Genomic DNA, 18,430 nt, shown 5'->3' on the forward strand with positions numbered 1-18,430 from the left:
AGCCCTGTCCAACCTGGCCTGGAACACTTCCAGGGATGGGGCAGCCACAGCTTCTCTGGGCAACCTGTGCCAGGGCCTCACCACCCTCACAGGGAACAATTCCTTCCCAATATCCCACCTAACCCTGCCCTCTGGCAGTGGGAAGCCATTCCTCCTTGTCTTTGACTGTCTGGTTTGGAGTATGATGCAGAAAATTAGCCAAATAAGGTCTATTTCTACTTCATATTGTTAAATTTAGCTTTTGCCTACTAAAATGTTTCCACCATTATCAATGCCACTTCAAAATGATTACAGGATTATTTCCTTCCAATTTATCCAAAAGGAAAGCCTCAGTTAAATCAATACACAAGTCAGATGGTGATGAATAGAATATTCTAAACTGGATTTATTGTTCCCAGACATTATGTAATACATAAACACATTAAAAGAGGGGCTAAATAACAAGCAGCCCAGTAACAGAAACAAAGCAAGTCTTTGAAATTTTTGTTCTATACTTACACATGAAAATGTCCCCAAAAGTTAAGTAGTTGTCAGTCAACATAGCAAGGATTTCAGATATAAAAAACCCCAAGCAACTTGTCAATGAGTTTATCATAACCAAAGTGTTTGATTTTTTTCTGGGTTTTTTTAAATTTGTTTTTAGGCTAGAAAATAATAACCATTACCTCATGCAGTGTACAAAGGCTTTAAAATAAATCCATTAATGCAAATGAAAGACTGACTCCTGAGGCTTAAAAAAAAAAATCAAAAAAACCTCAAGGAGTTTCAGAAAATTAATTTCAACTAGTTTTCTTAGCACTGAAACAACAGAAACAACCTGTAACTTTCTTGCACTCTGTAAATGCATTCAGTTACCTCTTTCAATACACATATGTGCTTATAAGAAATCTAAGAGTTCTTCGATTGACTAGAGCTTCAAATGAAATTAAGTGCAAAAATGTTTTCTTAGTGTTGTCCAATTACTGAGGTAAATAGTTGGGGAGGGGGAAAAATAAAAAAAAGAGGGTAGCAGGATGTCACCTGCATGTACACCAGATGGAAAAGAAGGCAAATCAGAAATACACGGAAAGGGAGATGGGGGAGAAGGACCGAGGAAGAAATAACAGCAACAGTCAACAGCTGAACTTTAAACCAAAGCCCTTGAAATCCACTCAGCAGATCACCAGTCGCTGAAATAAACCGTGTTTATGAGCATGTCTGGTGAGCTGGGCTATGGGGAAGCTGGAATTGTGACAACAGTACAATAGTCACAATTCCAGCTGACTGCCTGACAATGCTGGGAATGCCAGTGCTGCTCCAAGAGCTGCACCCTGTCCCGGCACAGAGACCAAAGATCATCAAACGACGAGTTCCCGACGCCAACAACGGGGTCACAATCACAGAGCAGCAGCTTCTACAGTCAATAACAGAACATATGGCAAACAAGAGACTGAGTTAGCAAAATGTGGTATAAAAAAGTATAAAAGTTGTTTTTAAAAACTTCCTTAAAACGTCGATATAATACGATGTAGTGGAAATGCCATGAACCACAGAAGGAAAAGCCTAAGCCTTAACATTCAGGAGAGCAGCAGAACCTCTCTGGCCACATCACCCTTTGTATGGTAGAAGGGGGAGTTTTTGGTTTCTTTTGATGTTTCTACCTTAAACATGAGTTTAATCCAAAAAAACCACATTCAACTGTACATTTTCTGAGGCTTCAGAAGGTGCCCCCCCACCCCCTCCCCCTGTTTAAAAAGAAAAAGAATTCAGGTTAGATAGAAATGACTAAATACAAGGTCCTTTTGGAGTCCACCATCCAAGGGTGGCTACCCAGGAGTAGTCATCTCCCTCGGTCTTGATGTTTTTTTGTTTTTGTCTTTTTCTTTTTGTCCTCTGTTTTGGGTTTCAGCGCGCAGACACACGCAGACACCCCAGCGATCGCTTTGGGCAAGTCCGTTCCTTTGCACCACTTGTTCTTCTCCTTGTCATAAACCTGGACCGTCTTGGAGAAGACAGCCTCCTCCCAGCTGTACCCTCCGAGGATATAAATCTTGCCATCCCAAACCGCCACCCCCGACTCGCTGTTGGCCTGTAACAGGGGAGCCACCCTGGTCCACTGGTTGCACTGGGGGCTGTAGGACTCCACGCTCAGGATGTCGAAGCGCGCCATGGTTTCGATGTTGTCGTCGCTGCCGCCGATGGAGTAGATGTTGTCCTGCAGGGTGCACATGCTGTGCCACCCCCGGGCCGTGATCATGGGCCTCTTCTCCTCCCACACGTCGGTGCGGTAATCGTAGCACAGCAGGTTCTTCCTGTAGGGGCCGATCTGGTAATCGTGGCCTCCCGAGATGTACACGAACTCCTTGTACACGGTCCCGGCGTGGCCGTAGGTGAACCTGGCCCGGGCAAACAGAAACACTCCAGCTTAGTACATGTGGATTTTATTGATACACAAGCATTCAGCAGGGACTAGTACTAAAGGAGCGAATGAACGGTAATTACAAGAGAAGAATCCCTGATCCTGGGAGTTACCCAGTGACTATCCTCATTCTCACACCTTCACCCTGCACCGCTGAGTGCCACGGCACTTTGAAAGCATCCTTTTCATACCTACAGAGCACTGAGGTATGACCATCACTTTTTAAGGCATCCTCTACAGTGTCATACAACAGAACTAACCCATCCTGCTCTAGCAAGCATGGCCTTCATTCTCACTTTCCTGCTCCAGTGCTTGGCTTGAACCAGTGTGAAAGGAAAAAATCCACATATCAGCAAGGGTTTCCAAGACAGAAAGAGGAAATAATCATGACACCTCTCAGACTTCCCAGCAGCAATTAACCAAGAGAAACCAAGAAGAAAACTACTGTTGCCTTCCATTTCCACAGCTTCAGGACCATGGATCACATTCCTTACCCACGGGCATTCACAGCCCGGTTCATCTGCAGTCACAATACATGTAGTGTCCTTTTCATGAGCCATCTGTCTGCTACCACTGCTGCTCTACAGATAGAAACTCCTTTGGTCACCTCAAGACAAGGCAACAGACTACAGTCAATCACAGATCAGAGTCCATGTTTGAAGTAAGAGAAAATGAGATGGTAGAACCAACATCACGCTGTTTCTACGAGGCACAGAGAAAATGCTTTTGATGACCTACAGTAAAGCCACTACAAACCTAATTCTTCAGGCTGTTCTTAACTTCACACTGAGATATTCCTGACCAAACCCCTCTGAGCTCTCAGAAGTGGATTGCTAAGATGAGGACAGCCTCAGCTTCTTTGAACATATCCTTCCTGCATGGTTTTTTTTCTCATTTGGGGGAAGTTGGGGTGTCAAAAGGTGCAGCTACAGCACCAGCCACAGCAAATTGGCTCACACAAAGAGCCCAAATGATTTAATACCCATAGGGCTGCAGAGCAATGTGCTCATCACGCTGCACTCACGAGCCTCTGCTACCATCCTTTATAGTCAGGCACTCAAGATAACTCAAACTGTCCAGCAGACAAACCCACGTTAGCATTACTTCTGAACCATGTCTGAACACGCTGGAACTCCATGTGGAGAGAACCTTGAGCTGCTTTTATTTCACAGGGTAATAGTTTCTCTCAGCCACACAAATGGCATCATAACGTCTTCCACACACTCAAGTGCCAGCACTTTTGTGCCAAGGGAGAAGATGGACTAGAAAAGAAATCCCACGTTTGCCCTGAAAGCACAACACTTCTGAGACAAGCTAAAAGGTGTCATTATTCTAGATGACTACCAAAACCTCTGAGCCCTGTGTCTGAATCAGAGATTTTAACAGGTTCCTGCTACAAAAAAGAGAAAAATCCCTGACACACTTGGGCTAACAATACTGAGTGACCAGGACAGTCTGTTCAACTACAAGGGCTGGAGAACCAGCCCTGGAGACCTTGCAGAGGTCACTTCAGAGCCGTTTTGCTTCTTTGCCAGTCAGGGAAAAGAGAGGAAGAAAAAAAAAAAGAGAGGGCTAAGGCTCAGTTATGGACTTTATCCAAAAAGGCAACTCAGAATTTCCACAGCTCTCAATCTGCCTCACTCACCCTGGAAGCACATAACTCACCCTGAGCACGTGCACTCAGCTTTCCCACCTGCCAGCAATGCCATGGCAGGTGCACTGCACTGAGATGCTGCTCTGCCTTGTCTGAGGTCTCTCCCAGACAAGAACCAGGAGTGGATGTCTCCAGTGGCTCCCACCCTGGTTGTCAGTCTGTGTTTCTCTACATACACAGGAATGGGTCTTAAAAAGTAGACTGTCAGTCTGGGGATGGGATGGACAACTTGAGCGCAGTTCATTTCAAACTGCAGGAGACTTTAAACCCACATCCAACCCACAAACTCCCTGGAAGCCATGCAGTGCCCTCCACCGTGGAGGCAGGGACAGGTAACAGGGAGTTTTGAGGAATCAGAAAGAGGAGAGTGTGAGGACATCGAGTCCAACACAGAACCTGGGGTTATTGCACTGCTGAGAGCACTCACATCACGTTCAGCATGTGGGAAAAAATTACTAAGTTAAGAAAGACTTGAGTGGCCTTTGGAGAAGTAGGTTAAATGTTTTCCTACACTGGAATTCTGTATATGTAAGCAAGCAATAGCCATTGTCTCTCAAGCACAGGCATGCAGCCCAGCACAGGCAGCTGCAGAAAAAGCACTGCTGCTTTTCTTTTGCCTCAGTCCATGGCTGTGTCCAGGGAACAGCAACAGCTACAAGAGTTGTTTGACAGAAACAATCAGATCTGAAGCACCAGATCGACCATCAATTTGTTCTTTCCCAGTACAGGGCAATTACCCACTGAACTGTGCTAGAGATGTTTCATTTTGCTTGAATTCTGAAAGCTCATCCAAAATACCCAGCTTCACTTTCATAGGAACTGCAAGATATATAATGCACAGATTAAAAAAAAATCAATACAGATCCTTTCTTTAGAGAGGGGCTTTTCTAAACATGTAACAAAACAAGCACGTCAATACAGTGGGTCCAGACGTCCTCCAACAGAAAGCACTGAGTGTTTTGGCAGTGCTAAGTACAAGAGTGGCCAGAAAAAAGCAGAGGCATTAAAGGAGAAAGAAGATTTGGTTTTAACATCTGCTGGAGCTAGTTGTCAATTTTGAATGACTTACCCAAATACAACACTGAAAAATTACAATTTCTGACCCATTCAATCACTAGAAAATTTACCATTTATTTTCTTAACCAGAAGAACACTTGGCCTAACTCAGTAAAGCTCTGGGAATCCCCTACTCCAACCAAAGTCCAGGTGAGCTGTGGTTGCTCTGAATCTCAAGGTCCACCTGTTGCAGCCCTGCGAGATTATTCATGACCCAACTGGCAGAGCAGATACCATCACTCACTAACCTGCTCCAACACAGCTCCCCACACAACTGCTTTCAGTTGTTCTGCCAAACTTTAACCCAGGGCCACTCAATTAATTTCACTGCTGTCTGCAGCAGAGCTTTTCATAGTCTGTTCAGGATGAGAACACACTGCACCAACTTCTGCTCTGCCAAACTCGTCAGCCACCGCTGCTCCCTGCCGGGCTAGAAACTATGGCAGAGACTGCTCCCAGAGAGCCTGGGAAAAGGGGGAAAAACACAGGACTCTCTGAAGAAAGGGAAAGGCATCCCACACCCAAGGACCCTAATGAGCATCAAGGCAAAATAAATTCAGTTGTAGCAGACTTGGACCAGGTCCACCCTTTAGACATCTTGGCTGAAGTTTTCCACTTAAGCATCTGCCCTGAGAGGCTGTTTTCTCCTCCAGTAAGGCAGCATTAGTTCAGTCAAAACAGCTCAGCTCCTTCCAAGAAAGTGGTTAGGGAAAACAACGTGTTGTTTTGACCATGTAGGGTGGGAAGGAGGTGGGGGGAAGAGGAGATAAAAAAGAGCTTGCAGAGCTCTTCCTCAGAGGAGCATGACCGGGTACAGCAACATGGACACAGGATTTGGCAGTGGTAAGAGACATGTGTGTTCAAGGACACAAGCACCGCCTTTCCCCTGAAAATCTCCACACACATGGAAAGAAAAAAAAATAAATCCATTTTCTGGATGCTCAGAGTAGAAGCTTTAACAAACAACCCCTGAGAGTCCCACCCCAAACAGCTCGAGTCAAACTACACAAGCCCACGCCCCAGAATGACATCAATGCCTGCCTGTCACTCCAGGGAACAGCCTTCCAGGCAGTTGCTGGCTTGGAGCAGTCAGGAACACCAACAGAGGTGCAGCAGTGCCTGCTTCTGGTGGCCACGCACCCAAGAGGACCAAAACACCAGCAGGTGTTCTTTTCAGAGGGAAGAAGACAGAAAAATGCAGGAAATGAGGCAGCTATGGCGGGACATGTTGCCTCATCGGTCTATCAGGAAGCAGAGGATTGGAGCTTCTGGTTTCCTTGACATTAAAAGTCTTACTGCTAGACTAGGGCTGGGAAAGATGTTATTTGGATGAAACAGGAACTTAAACCTGTTTGAGGAACAAAAGCATGAGGTGAGGAGGAAAACAGAAATCAGATCAAGAGTGCATTGACTGGAGTACACGGCAGGAACTGTGGCCAGAATGCTTCTTCCACAGAACCATAGAATGGTTGAGGTTGGAAGGGACCTTAAAATTCATCTTTTTGCATGGGCAGGGACCCCTTCCACTAGCCCAGGTTGCTCCAAGCCCCGTTCAACCTGGCCTGGAACACTTCCAGGGATGGGGCAGCCACAGCTTCTCTGAGCAACCTGTGCCAGGGCCTCACCACCCTCACAGGGAAGAATTTCTTTCTAATATCTAATCTAAACCTACTCCTTGTCAGTTTGAAGCCAGTCCCCCTTGTCTTGTCACTCCAGGCCCTTGCAAATCATCTCTCTCTCCATCTTTCTTGTGGGCCCCTTCAGGTACTAGGAGGCCACACTGGACTCAGTCCAACAGGTCCACTTGAAGTACCTTGGAAAGGGCTGCCCAGACCCCTTCCAGCAGCCCCACACCAGCCAGAGCCGCTCCTTGCTGAGCTCGAGCAGTGGTTGTGTGTCACAAAGGTTCCTGTTGCCCACCTCTGTGCTGATTTTTGCCTTTTGCACCCTGCATGAAGTTCTTGTTGCCTTATCCCTTCTCTGCAGGAAAATAGTGGTTGCAAACAACACCCTGCCCAGGAGGAGAGTTCTCCAGAGGGAGAAAAAGGGCTGAAAAGACCAAAATTCCAAAGGTGACAAGAGTCCATTAAGATCTAACTAAAGACGTATCAACATGCAAGAGCAGCTACATGGAAAAGTTGGAAACTATTTAGTTCGCTACACACCTGCACAAACACCTAAGCTGACACAAGGACAGAGCAGTAGCATGAGAGGATGCAGAACAATTTATTTTGGATGCAGCAGTAACTTATCCCAGTCACTGTACAACCAGAGTTAAGAAGGGTCTCTCCCCTAAGGGGGATTTTTGCTTCATCCAAGCAGACCAGCCAGACAATCCAATAAAAAATTAACACCCATGTGTCAAAGTTCACTTTAAATGCTGCAGCTGCAGAATTCCCAAAGCCAACACACAGATAGCAGCAGGAACACACCAACTTTTCAGACAGCTTGCAGTCTGGGTGGGTTAAACCAACAGTGCAAACACCCCCAGCATCATTTATGACTAAAAATATCCATACAGGATATATCTCACAGGTGACCCCAATGAACAGAAGGATTTAGGACCTGAAGATACTCCCCTGCACACTGTGGTGTTGAGCCTCAACTGCTGGATCTGCCTATGTGAGCACAAATAAAGCAGGAAAAGCATCCTGCCTGTGAAGAGCCCTCGAGCCCAGCTGTTAGCCTGGATCAGCCTCGCATTGCAGCACCTGCCCAAAATAGAATTGGGCAACAGGCTTCTGTGCCTTCACTGGCTGCCTCTGGCTCTGCAGCTCTGCAGCTGAGGGAATCAGGGAAAAAAAGCCCTGAACTCTCAAACCCAACTGCAGGAACCTGGTTTGTGATGCCACTAGGAAAGCCAGCACTGCTGCTGAAGTTGCGGGTTTCAGACATCATGAAAACACCACCCATAGAGCCAACATTCCTGTAATTCCCACAAATGTGAAATATCCCTAAATCTGAGTAGCTGTTTGCAAACAAACCACTGTCAGACCATTCTTACAAAGCCACTGCCCCAACATTGATTCAAGATACCAGCAATGCCCTGTTTGCTGTCACCAGAAGAGCTGCAGTGCTAAAGCCTCTCAAAAGTAGAACAGCCAAGCTTTAACTCACACTGAAAGAGAGCTCACATTTGCCAGGGTTATCTATTTGCAATACAGGTAAATGTGGTTTATCTGCAACAGCCCAACACAGAGAAACACCTTATAAGGAAAACCATCACACCAAGGTGACAAAGTAAGGCCAAAGAAATTATTTGATCAAGATATGAACAGTGCTTACACAACCTCCCTTTAGCACCCTTCTTCAAACCCAGGGAATGTCTCCAAACACCCCTGTTACCTGGGCAGTCCTGCTATGTAGGTCCAGGAGTCCTTCTGAGGGCTGTAGGTCTCAACTGAAGACAGTGCCCCATTTTCATTCCTGCCACCAACAGCCACCAGCATGTCAGTGATGGCTCCCAGGTAGAAATCCACTCGCCGCTGTCTCATGGAGGCAACCTGGCAAAGCAAACAACACACTGACATCTTCCAGCATCTGGAAAGTGAGTGACTTAAGGTATATTCGTGTCTGAGGATAGGGTAGTTGCTTCTTCCCATTTATTTGGAAAGGAGAGCCACTGGTTTTGACCGTTATATTCATGAAAGACTTGTTTTTCTGCAGTAGCTTGTTACATAGCATCCATTTTCCAACAAGGGGACAACAGGAAGCATCTAAGACATAGGCTACTCTATAAATGGTTGTGTTACAACCTTCCCAAACTCTGCAAGGAACATATTGGAATCACTCAGAACCACAACTGAGCCACCCAGGATGACTGATTCCTGCAGGAACCACAACTGGTTCCTACAGGAACCCACACAGCTGCAGGGTTTTGCAGCAGGGCTGGAAGTGAAGAGCTTGTTCTAAGGGACATTTAGCTCAGAGACATTTGACAAGTGTCAGAGACATTTTCTTTTTACATCAGACCCATTTTTTATTTAGTTGCATGTACTATTGCTTGAGAAAGATTAACTAAGCAATCACCTTTAAGTCCATTCCAGCATTATTCCCAGAAGTAAGCTGCAGGTGGATGCTGATTCAGGAATTCCACTGATGAGATGCCCAAATTCTAAGTGAAGCTGAGTATCTGCCCCAAACTCTTTTGCTGTATGTGTAACTTAAGAATTCCCACAAAGGACTCAAGTACCTGCCTTCTCAACTTAAATAACTTCAATTTCCACTGGCAAGCACTGCCATGTTGACTATTCTAATGAGCCCCGTCCTTTCACCAAAAAAGGAGAAAACACTCTAAACATTAAGGACTTTGAACAGAGAAATAATACAGCTTAAGTCTCACCTTTATCCACTGGTTACAGCGGGGATCATACCTATAAAGCAGATTTGACGCCGCATCCCCTCCATTGTCCCGCGAGAAGCTGCCCCCGGCTATGAAGATGAAGCCTCCCAAGACCGCAACACAGTGGTGACTCCGCCGGGCAGGGAGAGGGGTTTCTGCCACCCACTGACCCTTCCTGGTGTCCAGGAAGCAGGTGTCATCACAGAGCTCCAGGCAGCGCTCCGACACCTCCCCGCCCACAAAGAGCAGCCGCTCCTCGCAGGTGCGCAGGGCCGTGCGCTTGGTCTGCAGCACCGGCTGCGCCGTCACGTTGTTGTGGTAGTTCACAGCCTCCTCGATGAACCCCTCGCAGTTGGCTTCTTTGGGGAGCAGGGAGCACACGGCGGGCTTGACACGGTGCAGGAGGTCGCTCTTGGGGATCAGAGGGAAATGGATGTTGTCCAGGACCTGGTAAGCCTCGTTCTCCCGCTCCGGGTACTGGGTGAGCCACTGCAGGGCGGCCTGCAGCAAGTCGTGCTCGCACTCCTGCTGCACGTCGCTGCTGTCCAGGTACTGGCACAGCTTCTGCAAGGAGATGTTCTGCAGGAAGTCCGGGGTGAAGGACAGCGTGCCGAAGTTCTGCAGGATGAAGGAGTCGATGTAGGAGTCAAGGCGCTTCAGGTTGTAGATGGAGGCCAGCTCCTGCAGGTACAGGTAGTTCTCCTCGCTGACCTCGTTCTCCAGGTACTCGCAGCAGAAGTCCACCACCTTCCAGATCTGCAGCAGGTGAGCCGTCTCCAGCACGTAGTCGATGTTGCCTCCATCCAAAGAGAGCTCGCTGCCATACAGGAAATCCACCACAGCCTTGAGGCCAATGTAGGAGGCTCCAAAAAGCTCCACCTCCTTCTGGTGGGCCTCCCTCATGCCGATGGTGAACATGGAGTTGAAGTAGTCGCTGCACACGGCCAGGAGGTTCCGGTGGGCAGGGACTCGCTGCTCATCCACCACCAGGACGATGTCACAGAAGAGGCCTCGGTGCCTCTGCTCATTCAGGCTCTGCAGAACCAGACTGGAGTGGTCATCCCACCGGTACACCTGGAAAACACAAACAGCATCATCAGGCAGGTGGGACCTCCACCAGGCTACTTTCCCACTAAGTGGAGTCAGACCTGAGGCAGAGAAAGCTTTTCTGTGCTGCACATTGACATTTATAAAAAAATCTGACTTGAAACAGTTGGCAAGCAACGGAGTATGAGCTCAAGCTCCTCACCTTCGCTTTGAAAGGCCTATGGAAACTTTGACTGCTTCCTACTCCACTTTTTTTATAATATTCTCCTCCCTCCCCCACAATGCTGCATTGAACCCCCCTCCCTGATGAGTTATACAGGCATGATTTTCTGAAACTCTTCCACTCATTGTCTCTGAGACATCTTGCTGACATTTCCTTTCTTCCTTGTCCCCCAAATGACTCCTTACAGAGTTCCCTCAGCTAAGCTACTCACTAAACATTTGGAGTGGGAGAGACACATGCAGCAGTACTCTGAATTTTCATTCAGCCCATGTATTGTTTGGGTTGGTGTTTGCTTGACAGCTACCCCCTCTTAAATCTTTCCAGAACTCTGCATTTCTAAGCTTGCTAGGAAAAAAATCCCTCTCTTTCTTTCCATATTATTCCAGGCACATGCACTGCACTCAGAAGCAATAGCTGTTTATTTATGTGCAAAGCCACACGTGAATAACTTATTCCCACAAGAATTCTGCTTGCTTCCAGAAGCTGAGGTAGGTTTGTTTTAATGAACATGACTAGATATTTTTCTTTCAAAGAAAGGGGAAAATGCCTTCAGAACACATCCATTAAGCGCCCTCTTGGGATCCCTCTGGTCCAGACATTATTCCCACCAGCTCTGGACGTGCCACAGAGCTTTTTAGGCAACCAGCAGTTGTCTCTTTCTCTCTTTCTCAGCCTTAAGATGAACTAAAATGGAAACATTTTATCCCTCAAATGTCCTGCAGATCGCGAATTGAAGGGGCTGGTCACCCCAGCATGTCAAGTACTGCTACTTTTAGGACCATCCTTTGGAGGAATTAAATGCTTGATGGCACATTCAGTTACCTTGTGATCTCTCTTAATAAACCCAGGTTAAGTTAAATGCAAATACATAACTTTAATTACCAAATCCAAACTAGGCAGAGTTGCAGAGCCTGTAAGAACATGTAAGAGAAATGAAAGGAGGTGGAATGGAAGCACATCCTTGTATCCAACCTAAGTCAGCTCTGAACAGTCCTGGCTGCAGGGTCCTGGGTCTTGCCCTGTCCTACACCCTCAGGCTGCAATCCCAGAGGTGACACCCTGAAAAGGTGTCTTAGTCCACATCCACATTGAACAAAGTCCCACAGGTGACCTGAGGTCTCTTCAAGCCTCCCAGGCATTCCACCTTTCCTCCACCAAGCTGTTGCTTCTCCTAGAAATCCTAATTATACCTGTGGCTTTCCTGGTTTTCCAAGCAGAAAGCACATGATCACTGCTGTCTGTCTAGGCCATTCACAGGTTGGCTAAGTCATGGTGAGACCCTCTCTACACAGCTGGATGGAAAAGACTTGAGTCCTAGGGCCAAGGGGGTTTTTTTGAGACCCAAATTAACAACCAAATGTCCTGCTCTTAGCATGACATCCCAGTGGTTTCTCTGTATTTCCTTATGTTCTTCTCTAAACAATGGAGTCCCAGCTGCCAAAAATCCTGCTGTTGGAGTGACTCTGGACATGCAAGTGTGCAGAGTTGAACCAATCTAAGTGAAGAGGCTTCAATAATTATAAGTTTTCTGGGTCAAAACTCTTCAATTTGCTATATACTCATCATACCTCTGAACTTAAAAAGGGATCTATGGCATAGACAACAAAGTAACTTCCACTGAGGAATAAAACCGCCAGGGATCTGTAACAGGAAAAAAATATAGGTTTAAGGGCTGTAAAGTTTCTTATTTGTTTTTCTCAGGCTGAGAAAAGCTGGTATTGTACAGGAGTCCAAGCAGAAACCAGGGGATGGAGGAGATAGGAGGAAGAATAAATATGGCAGAGGATAAACCACACTTTTGTGGCAACTATGATCAAGGACAGTGGGTGAACAGACAATAAGTAACAACTTGCAGCCCCCTCTCCTGAATCAGACTCATGGGGACAGTTATTGGATTGAACCAAAACCATATTCCCTCTCATCCCTGGAAACTGGCTGATCATTTCCCTCTAATATTCTGTAATACCACCATCATGCCTAACAAGATTACAGCAGAATATAAGATTTGCCAGAGATCCCTATTTACGGAGCTGGATGTTGAGTCAGCAGCATAATCCTGACCGCAAATACTCCTGACAACTTGTGCTCCTGAAATCCTTGTTGCCGTGTAGAACTGCTGCTCCTTCAGAAATCAGGCATGGAACCATCACCCCGGGCACTGGATGGACTCGAATACATTAATATATTTAAGCCATTTAGCAAGTCCATTCAGGGAGCAACTTACAGGAACTGAGAGCTGCACATTCCAAAACCAAGACTAATTTTACACTTAACATGAACATCTCTCTCAAGTTATTTATATTCTGTAGAACAGCTTTAGCATTATCTAGTAATTCTAAGTTTAACAGATAGTGACAGCTGCTGTCTAAGCAAGAAAATAAAACAATGCTGTCAAGCTAATTAATTTTTAATGTGATGAATTATCATTACATTCAGACTAAACCATTTAAGTGACAGACAGGATCAGCACTCAGGGAAAGATTATATTGGTAGGGATGGATTTAAAAATTAGTCCAATTTATCTTTTATCAATTGTATTGGAGCAGTATTTTAACTTCTTTTGGATTCAAAGATCTAATTTCTCTCAGACTCTTAATGCAGTACTGCTGCTCGTCAGTGGTGCAAAAGAAAATGAGATCTGGCTCATTCAACTTTGATAAGACAGACACAGGCACTGAAAAGTTTCTCTTTTCCGGATGTTTTTGGCAGCACAAAGTACTTGCTCTGCAGCTCCTGTTATCCAGAGCTTGCACTGCAACAGAAAAGCAGCTTGCACTGGTATGAAACAAAGTGAACATGGGAATTACAGCTGATATTAACATCTGATAAATCACCCTGATGACCTGCATAAAGAGCTGCCTAAGATGGATTTCCGAGAATTCACAAATAAAAACAATGTATTTGTGCAGACAGATTTGATGCAAAGAAAATTGACCTCACAAGCCTAAGAAACGACCACCAATTCTATGAGCTCACTGGACTAACCACTGTTTGCAGGATCAAGGCTCCCATCACGTACAAAATCGAGACTGAACCTAAAGAGCAATCCCAGCTTCGCTTCTCTAACAAGCTTGGATTTTACGAGATGGATCAGTACAAAAATTACAAAAATTCCCCAAATAAACACATCGCATTTAATGACTGAATTTTTGGTACAGAGAAACTACTGTGCTGCAATGATGTGGGTTTCTAAGCTATGAGTCACGATGAGCAGATGCCCATTTGCTGCTGCTGCTTTTTTTTTTTTTTGCCTTTTTTTTTCCAGTTACTAGGCAGCAACTTCTTCCACCAAAAATATTTGAGCAGGTAAACCACCGCTTCCATATCTCTTTTTAAAAGCTCAGAACATTCACATTCCTCCAAAAATCAGCCCATCCAAAGGAGACTCTCTACCCCCCCACACCCCCCGCCCCTCCTTATTGTTACTGCAACTGGATTTTTTTGGTAGCAACACAAATCGTACGAACCTTTGAGGATTCGCTGATCTTGTGCGGGCGGCAGATCCTGCTCTGCCGGGTTCCCTCCATGACCGGCCGAGCCGCAGCACTCCTGCAACAAAGGCACAGGAGATGTTACCACTGTATCAGCCCCTTCAGACCGCAAAAAACCCCCTCCGTTTTGTGCCGAATTACGAGACCGGCGCGTTCTTATCTGCAGCTTGGAGATGCCCGAGTTTAAAAATTACAGTTTTTTCGCCCCTTGATGCTGCTCCCTGGTGCTGTCAGAGGTCGGTGGTGTCAACAAGTTGGGTGTGCGGCGGGTCCAGCCCAGCCCAGCCCAGCCCAGCCCAGCGCGGTGTTAGCGAGGCCGGTCCGTACTCACCGCTGGTGCCCGGGGCCGGCCGGAGCCCCCCGGGCCGCGCTGACCGACCGGCCCCGGCCCCGCTCCGGCGGCTACATCGGCTGGGGGGGGACAATCCGGGCGGAAAAAAAAAAGCGGGGAAAACAAAGCAGGGATAAATTCCAGCAGGCGGAGGCTCCCTCGCCCCGGGCCCGGGGCAGGAAATGCCGGCGGGGCGGGACCGTAGCGGGGCCGGGAGGAGCGGGGGAGGCTCCGGGGCGGGGCGGGGGAGGCGCCGGGGACCCGCGGGAGGGGATGCGCTGCGGGCCGAGGGATGCGCGGACAGGACACCCCGGGGCTGTTCCTTGGCCTGGGAAGGCGGATGCGCGGATCGCACACCCCGGGGCTGTTCCCTGCCCTGGGAAGGCGGATGCACGGACAGGACACCCCGGGGCTGTTCCCTGCCCTGGGAAGGGGGATGCGCGGACAGGACACCCAGGGGCTGTTCCCTGCCCTGGGAAGGGGGATGCGCGGATCGCACACCCAGGGGCTGTTCCCTGCCTGCAAGGCGAGGCACAGGTACCCATAACGGGGCTCGTGCCAGGGGCATTTGCTGCGGGGAGCAGGCTGCGTTTGGACAGCGCTGATGAGCTCTGCGGTGGGTGTGGGGGTGTGCAGTGAGGTGCAGCGAGAAGCCCCATTGCCATCCCCTCTTGCTTACCTGGCCATGAAACTGCCTGACCTCGAAAACGCACCTCCCCGGCAGCACGTGCTGCTGGGGGACTTGTCCTCATTGCTTACAGCCCAGGAGGCTTAAAAATTAATAAAAAACCCCTTGGTAAGCATCAGGCTGCCCCCTGTCTCAGGGGTGAAGTAAGAAGCAAAGACACTGTACTCAGCCCCATCTGGTCCTGTTTCGGTACAATAGTGCCCAATACAACAATACAAGTGAAAAAGCCCTTTGCCAGCTCAGCACTCCTGGGTATCCTCCAGAGGTTTATCGCCAGCAGGAGGCTGTGTGTGTCCAGGCTCCGTGTGCCGTCACCGAGGACAGCCCAGCTTGGACACGTGTCCCAGGTGGTGACAGGGCAGGTGTTGCTGGCAGAAGATGATGTGTATGGAGTGTTTAAACAGGGGAGTGTGCCAGGGCTGTCTGGGTGTCAGCACCTCCACCTGCCCTGGCCTCATCCCACCTCCACTGCAGTTACCAGGCAGTTCTGTGTGTTCCTCAGACAACCCCGAGGAACCAGAGGTGATGATGGGCTTCTACTTATCTAATTGATTATTGAGTCTGAACACGAGAAGCATTTTCTTAGCTTCTGTAGCCCTTCTGACCGTGGGGACCCAGGATAAGAACCCTCAACACCTCAACCGTCTGAGTAAAATCCTACTTGCTTGATAACCCTAATGCTGTGATCCATAAATTGTAAACCCTAATGCTAAACATGATCTGAAAATTCACATCAGCCTCTTCCTGACAGAGGGTATTATTCTCTCCATTAATTTCTCTGTTCCTGTGCAGAAAAGATGTAGATAGAGAAGCAGGACTGGGGACAGACATATAGAAAGATCAGAAAAGAAGCAAAAAGGGGAGATGGCAAAGAGCCAAGGATGCAAGGCACTAGCAGAGGTGCATTTTAGGATAAAGATAAGACTCCTGGGAGTCCTTGGCTGTGCAGAACCACCCTGTTTGCTCAGCTGCCTCCAAGTGTTCTGAACTTCATTGTACAACCTAGACAGCTGAAGGTCAGTCCAGATTCACAAGACTTCATGCCTGCTGGAGATGCTTTTTTTTAGGAAGTCCATAAGTCCTCACTTTCTCTGTTGTCTGTATTTCCTCTCTGAGGGCTCCTGTGAGATGAACAGATGCTTCTGCCAGGTCAGTGACATCTTCCTGCACAGATGAAAAGACCCATGTGCTCGAGGTCTCAAAATTCCCATATGACAAGCAAATCAGAGCTCACCAAAGCCAGAAATGTAGGTAATTTTCCCTCTCCAGTTACTGCCTGACGAAACTGAGCACAGTATTTATTTCTCCATGCCTTAAAAGAAAAAAATCCATGAAAAAGTGTCAAAGATAGGGAAGAGAAGCAAAGAGAAGAGGTTTGGTCCCACAAGGAAGATGTGTATTTTTCTAAGGTTTGAGTCTGGCACTGAAAAGTGTGAGGCACAAAGTCCCCAGTGAAGGGAATTCAAATGCTCCAGTCACTGGGTCACAGAGACCTACACGAGGGTGAGGTTTTCTCCTCCTCAGGGGAATGACATTGGAGTCATCCACCTCTGCTCTAGGAAACATCAGGAGCTGAGGATCAAGCCTGAAGGGAACAAGGACAACCAGCAGCAGTTACAGGTATAAACAGCAGCAAGTGCCAATGGATGATAAATGCAGACTACAAAAAACATGTTTAGGAGCAGATAATAGCCAGCATAAAGGCTTTTAAAAAAATGAAAGTGTTCCTAAAAACAATTCCAAAAGAAGATCAATATAAATTCAGAACTATTAATGTGGGATTATATTATCATCTAGAGCCTGCAGCCTACAGATACTGAGTGTGATTCACCCAGTGTCCTACACTTGTACTGACTTCAGAGATATTTCTCTCTTCCCTATGACCTCATCCACATCAGAGAGGCACTGCAGCAATTCATGTGTTTTGGCCCCGGTGCTCCAGGAGCCTCACGTCATCCAGGGGCTGGAATGGAGCTGGAAGAAACTGCGTGCAGGACTGTGGCACTAAAGGGTGTCTCTGACAGTCAGTGCCTGCTCTGGAGATCTTGTCCCCTGAGATGTCTGACAACAATCAGTAATTGTGTGGTAATGAGGTTTCTCACTGCTCAGCCTTCACATTGAAAATGCTGATGTGAAATAAACAATGAACATCCCCTGCAAACTTTAAGAGAAACAAAATGCGATGCTTTTTTAATCATGGAATGTAGTTTTTATTAAATTTGCAAATCCAGACCCCCAGGTTTAGGGTTAGAAACCCACTAACACGCCCAAGGGCTGGTTTGTAAAACTCCGGTCCTTGGGCACAACGTCATCTGGTGATGTTTATTTCCAGCCGGGTTCAGCAAAGCAAAGCCCTGTCTCTATTTCTGCGGGACTGAAGCGCAGCCTTAAGGCAACGCTTCTGCCTGACAGCCCGCATTTCCCAGGAGCGCAGTGACTCGGGGAGATTGGGGAATATTCATGGGCAGCGCCGGGAGCCCGGCAGGGGGAGATCGCTGCATTGAAACGGGCTGAACACACTGACACACAGAGACATGGACACACTGACACACACACAGACATGAACACCGACACACACAGATACACACACAGACACACAGACCCAGCGCCCGCGCACACCCCTGACCCGGCAGCGGGGTGTCCCCACGCCGAGTCACCCCCGTAGACCCCGTTCGAGGCCGGGGACACCCGCAGGGACGGAGCCGGGGCTGTTCCCCGCTCCCCCGCGGCGGTGCGGGGATGCTCGGGATGCTCGGGACGCTCGGCCCGGCGGTCCCCGCTGTTTCGCGGCCCCGGCGCGGCCCCCATCGCGCAGCCCCGGCCCGGAGCCGCCCCCGCCCGCCGCCTCCTCGCCCCCCGCTCACCTGCCCCGCTCTGCGCTACCTCCCGAGCGCCCGGCCCGGCTCCGCCGCCGGCGGCTGCTCCATCCCGGGCGCCGCCTCTGCCTCCTTCCTCCCCACGTCCGTCAGGGGCTGGGAAAGCATCGGGGGGCTGGAAAACCGGCGGCGGCCGCAAAAGGCATCCCTGCGGCGGGTCGGGCCCCTCCGGCGGCGCCCCCCGTGCCCGGGCTCTATTGCATCACCGCGATCCCCCCGCGCCGGGGCCGGGCCGGGCCGGGCGGGGCTGGGGGGGCAGGGGCAGGACCAGCCGAGCCATTGGCGGCGGCGGCGGCGGAGGCGGGACGGCCTCGGGAGCGGGGC

At 48.5% G+C, this 18,430-nt stretch overlaps 1 protein-coding gene across 2 annotated transcripts; it reads right to left on the reverse strand.

Annotated features, from left to right (window-relative positions):
• Positions 1-365: 365 nt before the first annotated feature.
• On the reverse strand, positions 366-18,383 carry KLHL36 (kelch like family member 36). Of its 2 annotated transcripts, none has more exons than XM_027685111.1 (5): positions 18,095-18,383; positions 14,188-14,269; positions 9,451-10,524; positions 8,454-8,611; positions 366-2,375 (listed from the first exon to the last, which is right to left on the reverse strand). In XM_027685111.1, the coding sequence occupies exons 2-5, from the start codon at positions 14,245-14,247 to the stop codon at positions 1,820-1,822; spliced, it is 1,848 nt and encodes a 615-aa protein (XP_027540912.1). In that variant the 5' UTR covers positions 14,248-14,269; positions 18,095-18,383; the 3' UTR covers positions 366-1,819. The 2 variants fall into 2 exon arrangements, with proteins under 2 accessions (XP_027540912.1, XP_027540913.1); XM_027685112.1 differs by lacking the exon at positions 18,095-18,383 and adding an exon at positions 14,543-14,564.
• Between the last annotated feature and the right edge of the window lie 47 nt (positions 18,384-18,430).

The sequence above is a fragment of the Neopelma chrysocephalum genome, unplaced genomic scaffold, assembly GCF_003984885.1.
Source record: "Neopelma chrysocephalum unplaced genomic scaffold, ASM398488v2 Primary Assembly neopelma1_68, whole genome shotgun sequence".
Taxonomy (NCBI): Eukaryota; Metazoa; Chordata; class Aves; order Passeriformes; family Pipridae; genus Neopelma; species Neopelma chrysocephalum.

Excerpts from the sequence above, each read along its gene's own strand:
- KLHL36 (XM_027685111.1), bottom strand. The coding sequence starts at position 14,247 with ATGGAGGGAACCCGGCAGAGCAGGATCTGCCGCCCGCACAAGATCAGC. Across the intron at positions 10,525-14,187 it reads AGATCAGCGAATCCTCAAAG|GTGTACCGGTGGGATGACCA; the intron begins GTTCGTACGATT and ends TGTGTTTTCCAG. Across the intron at positions 8,612-9,450 it reads GCTGTAACCAGTGGATAAAG|GTTGCCTCCATGAGACAGCG; the intron begins GTGAGACTTAAG and ends TTGCTTTGCCAG.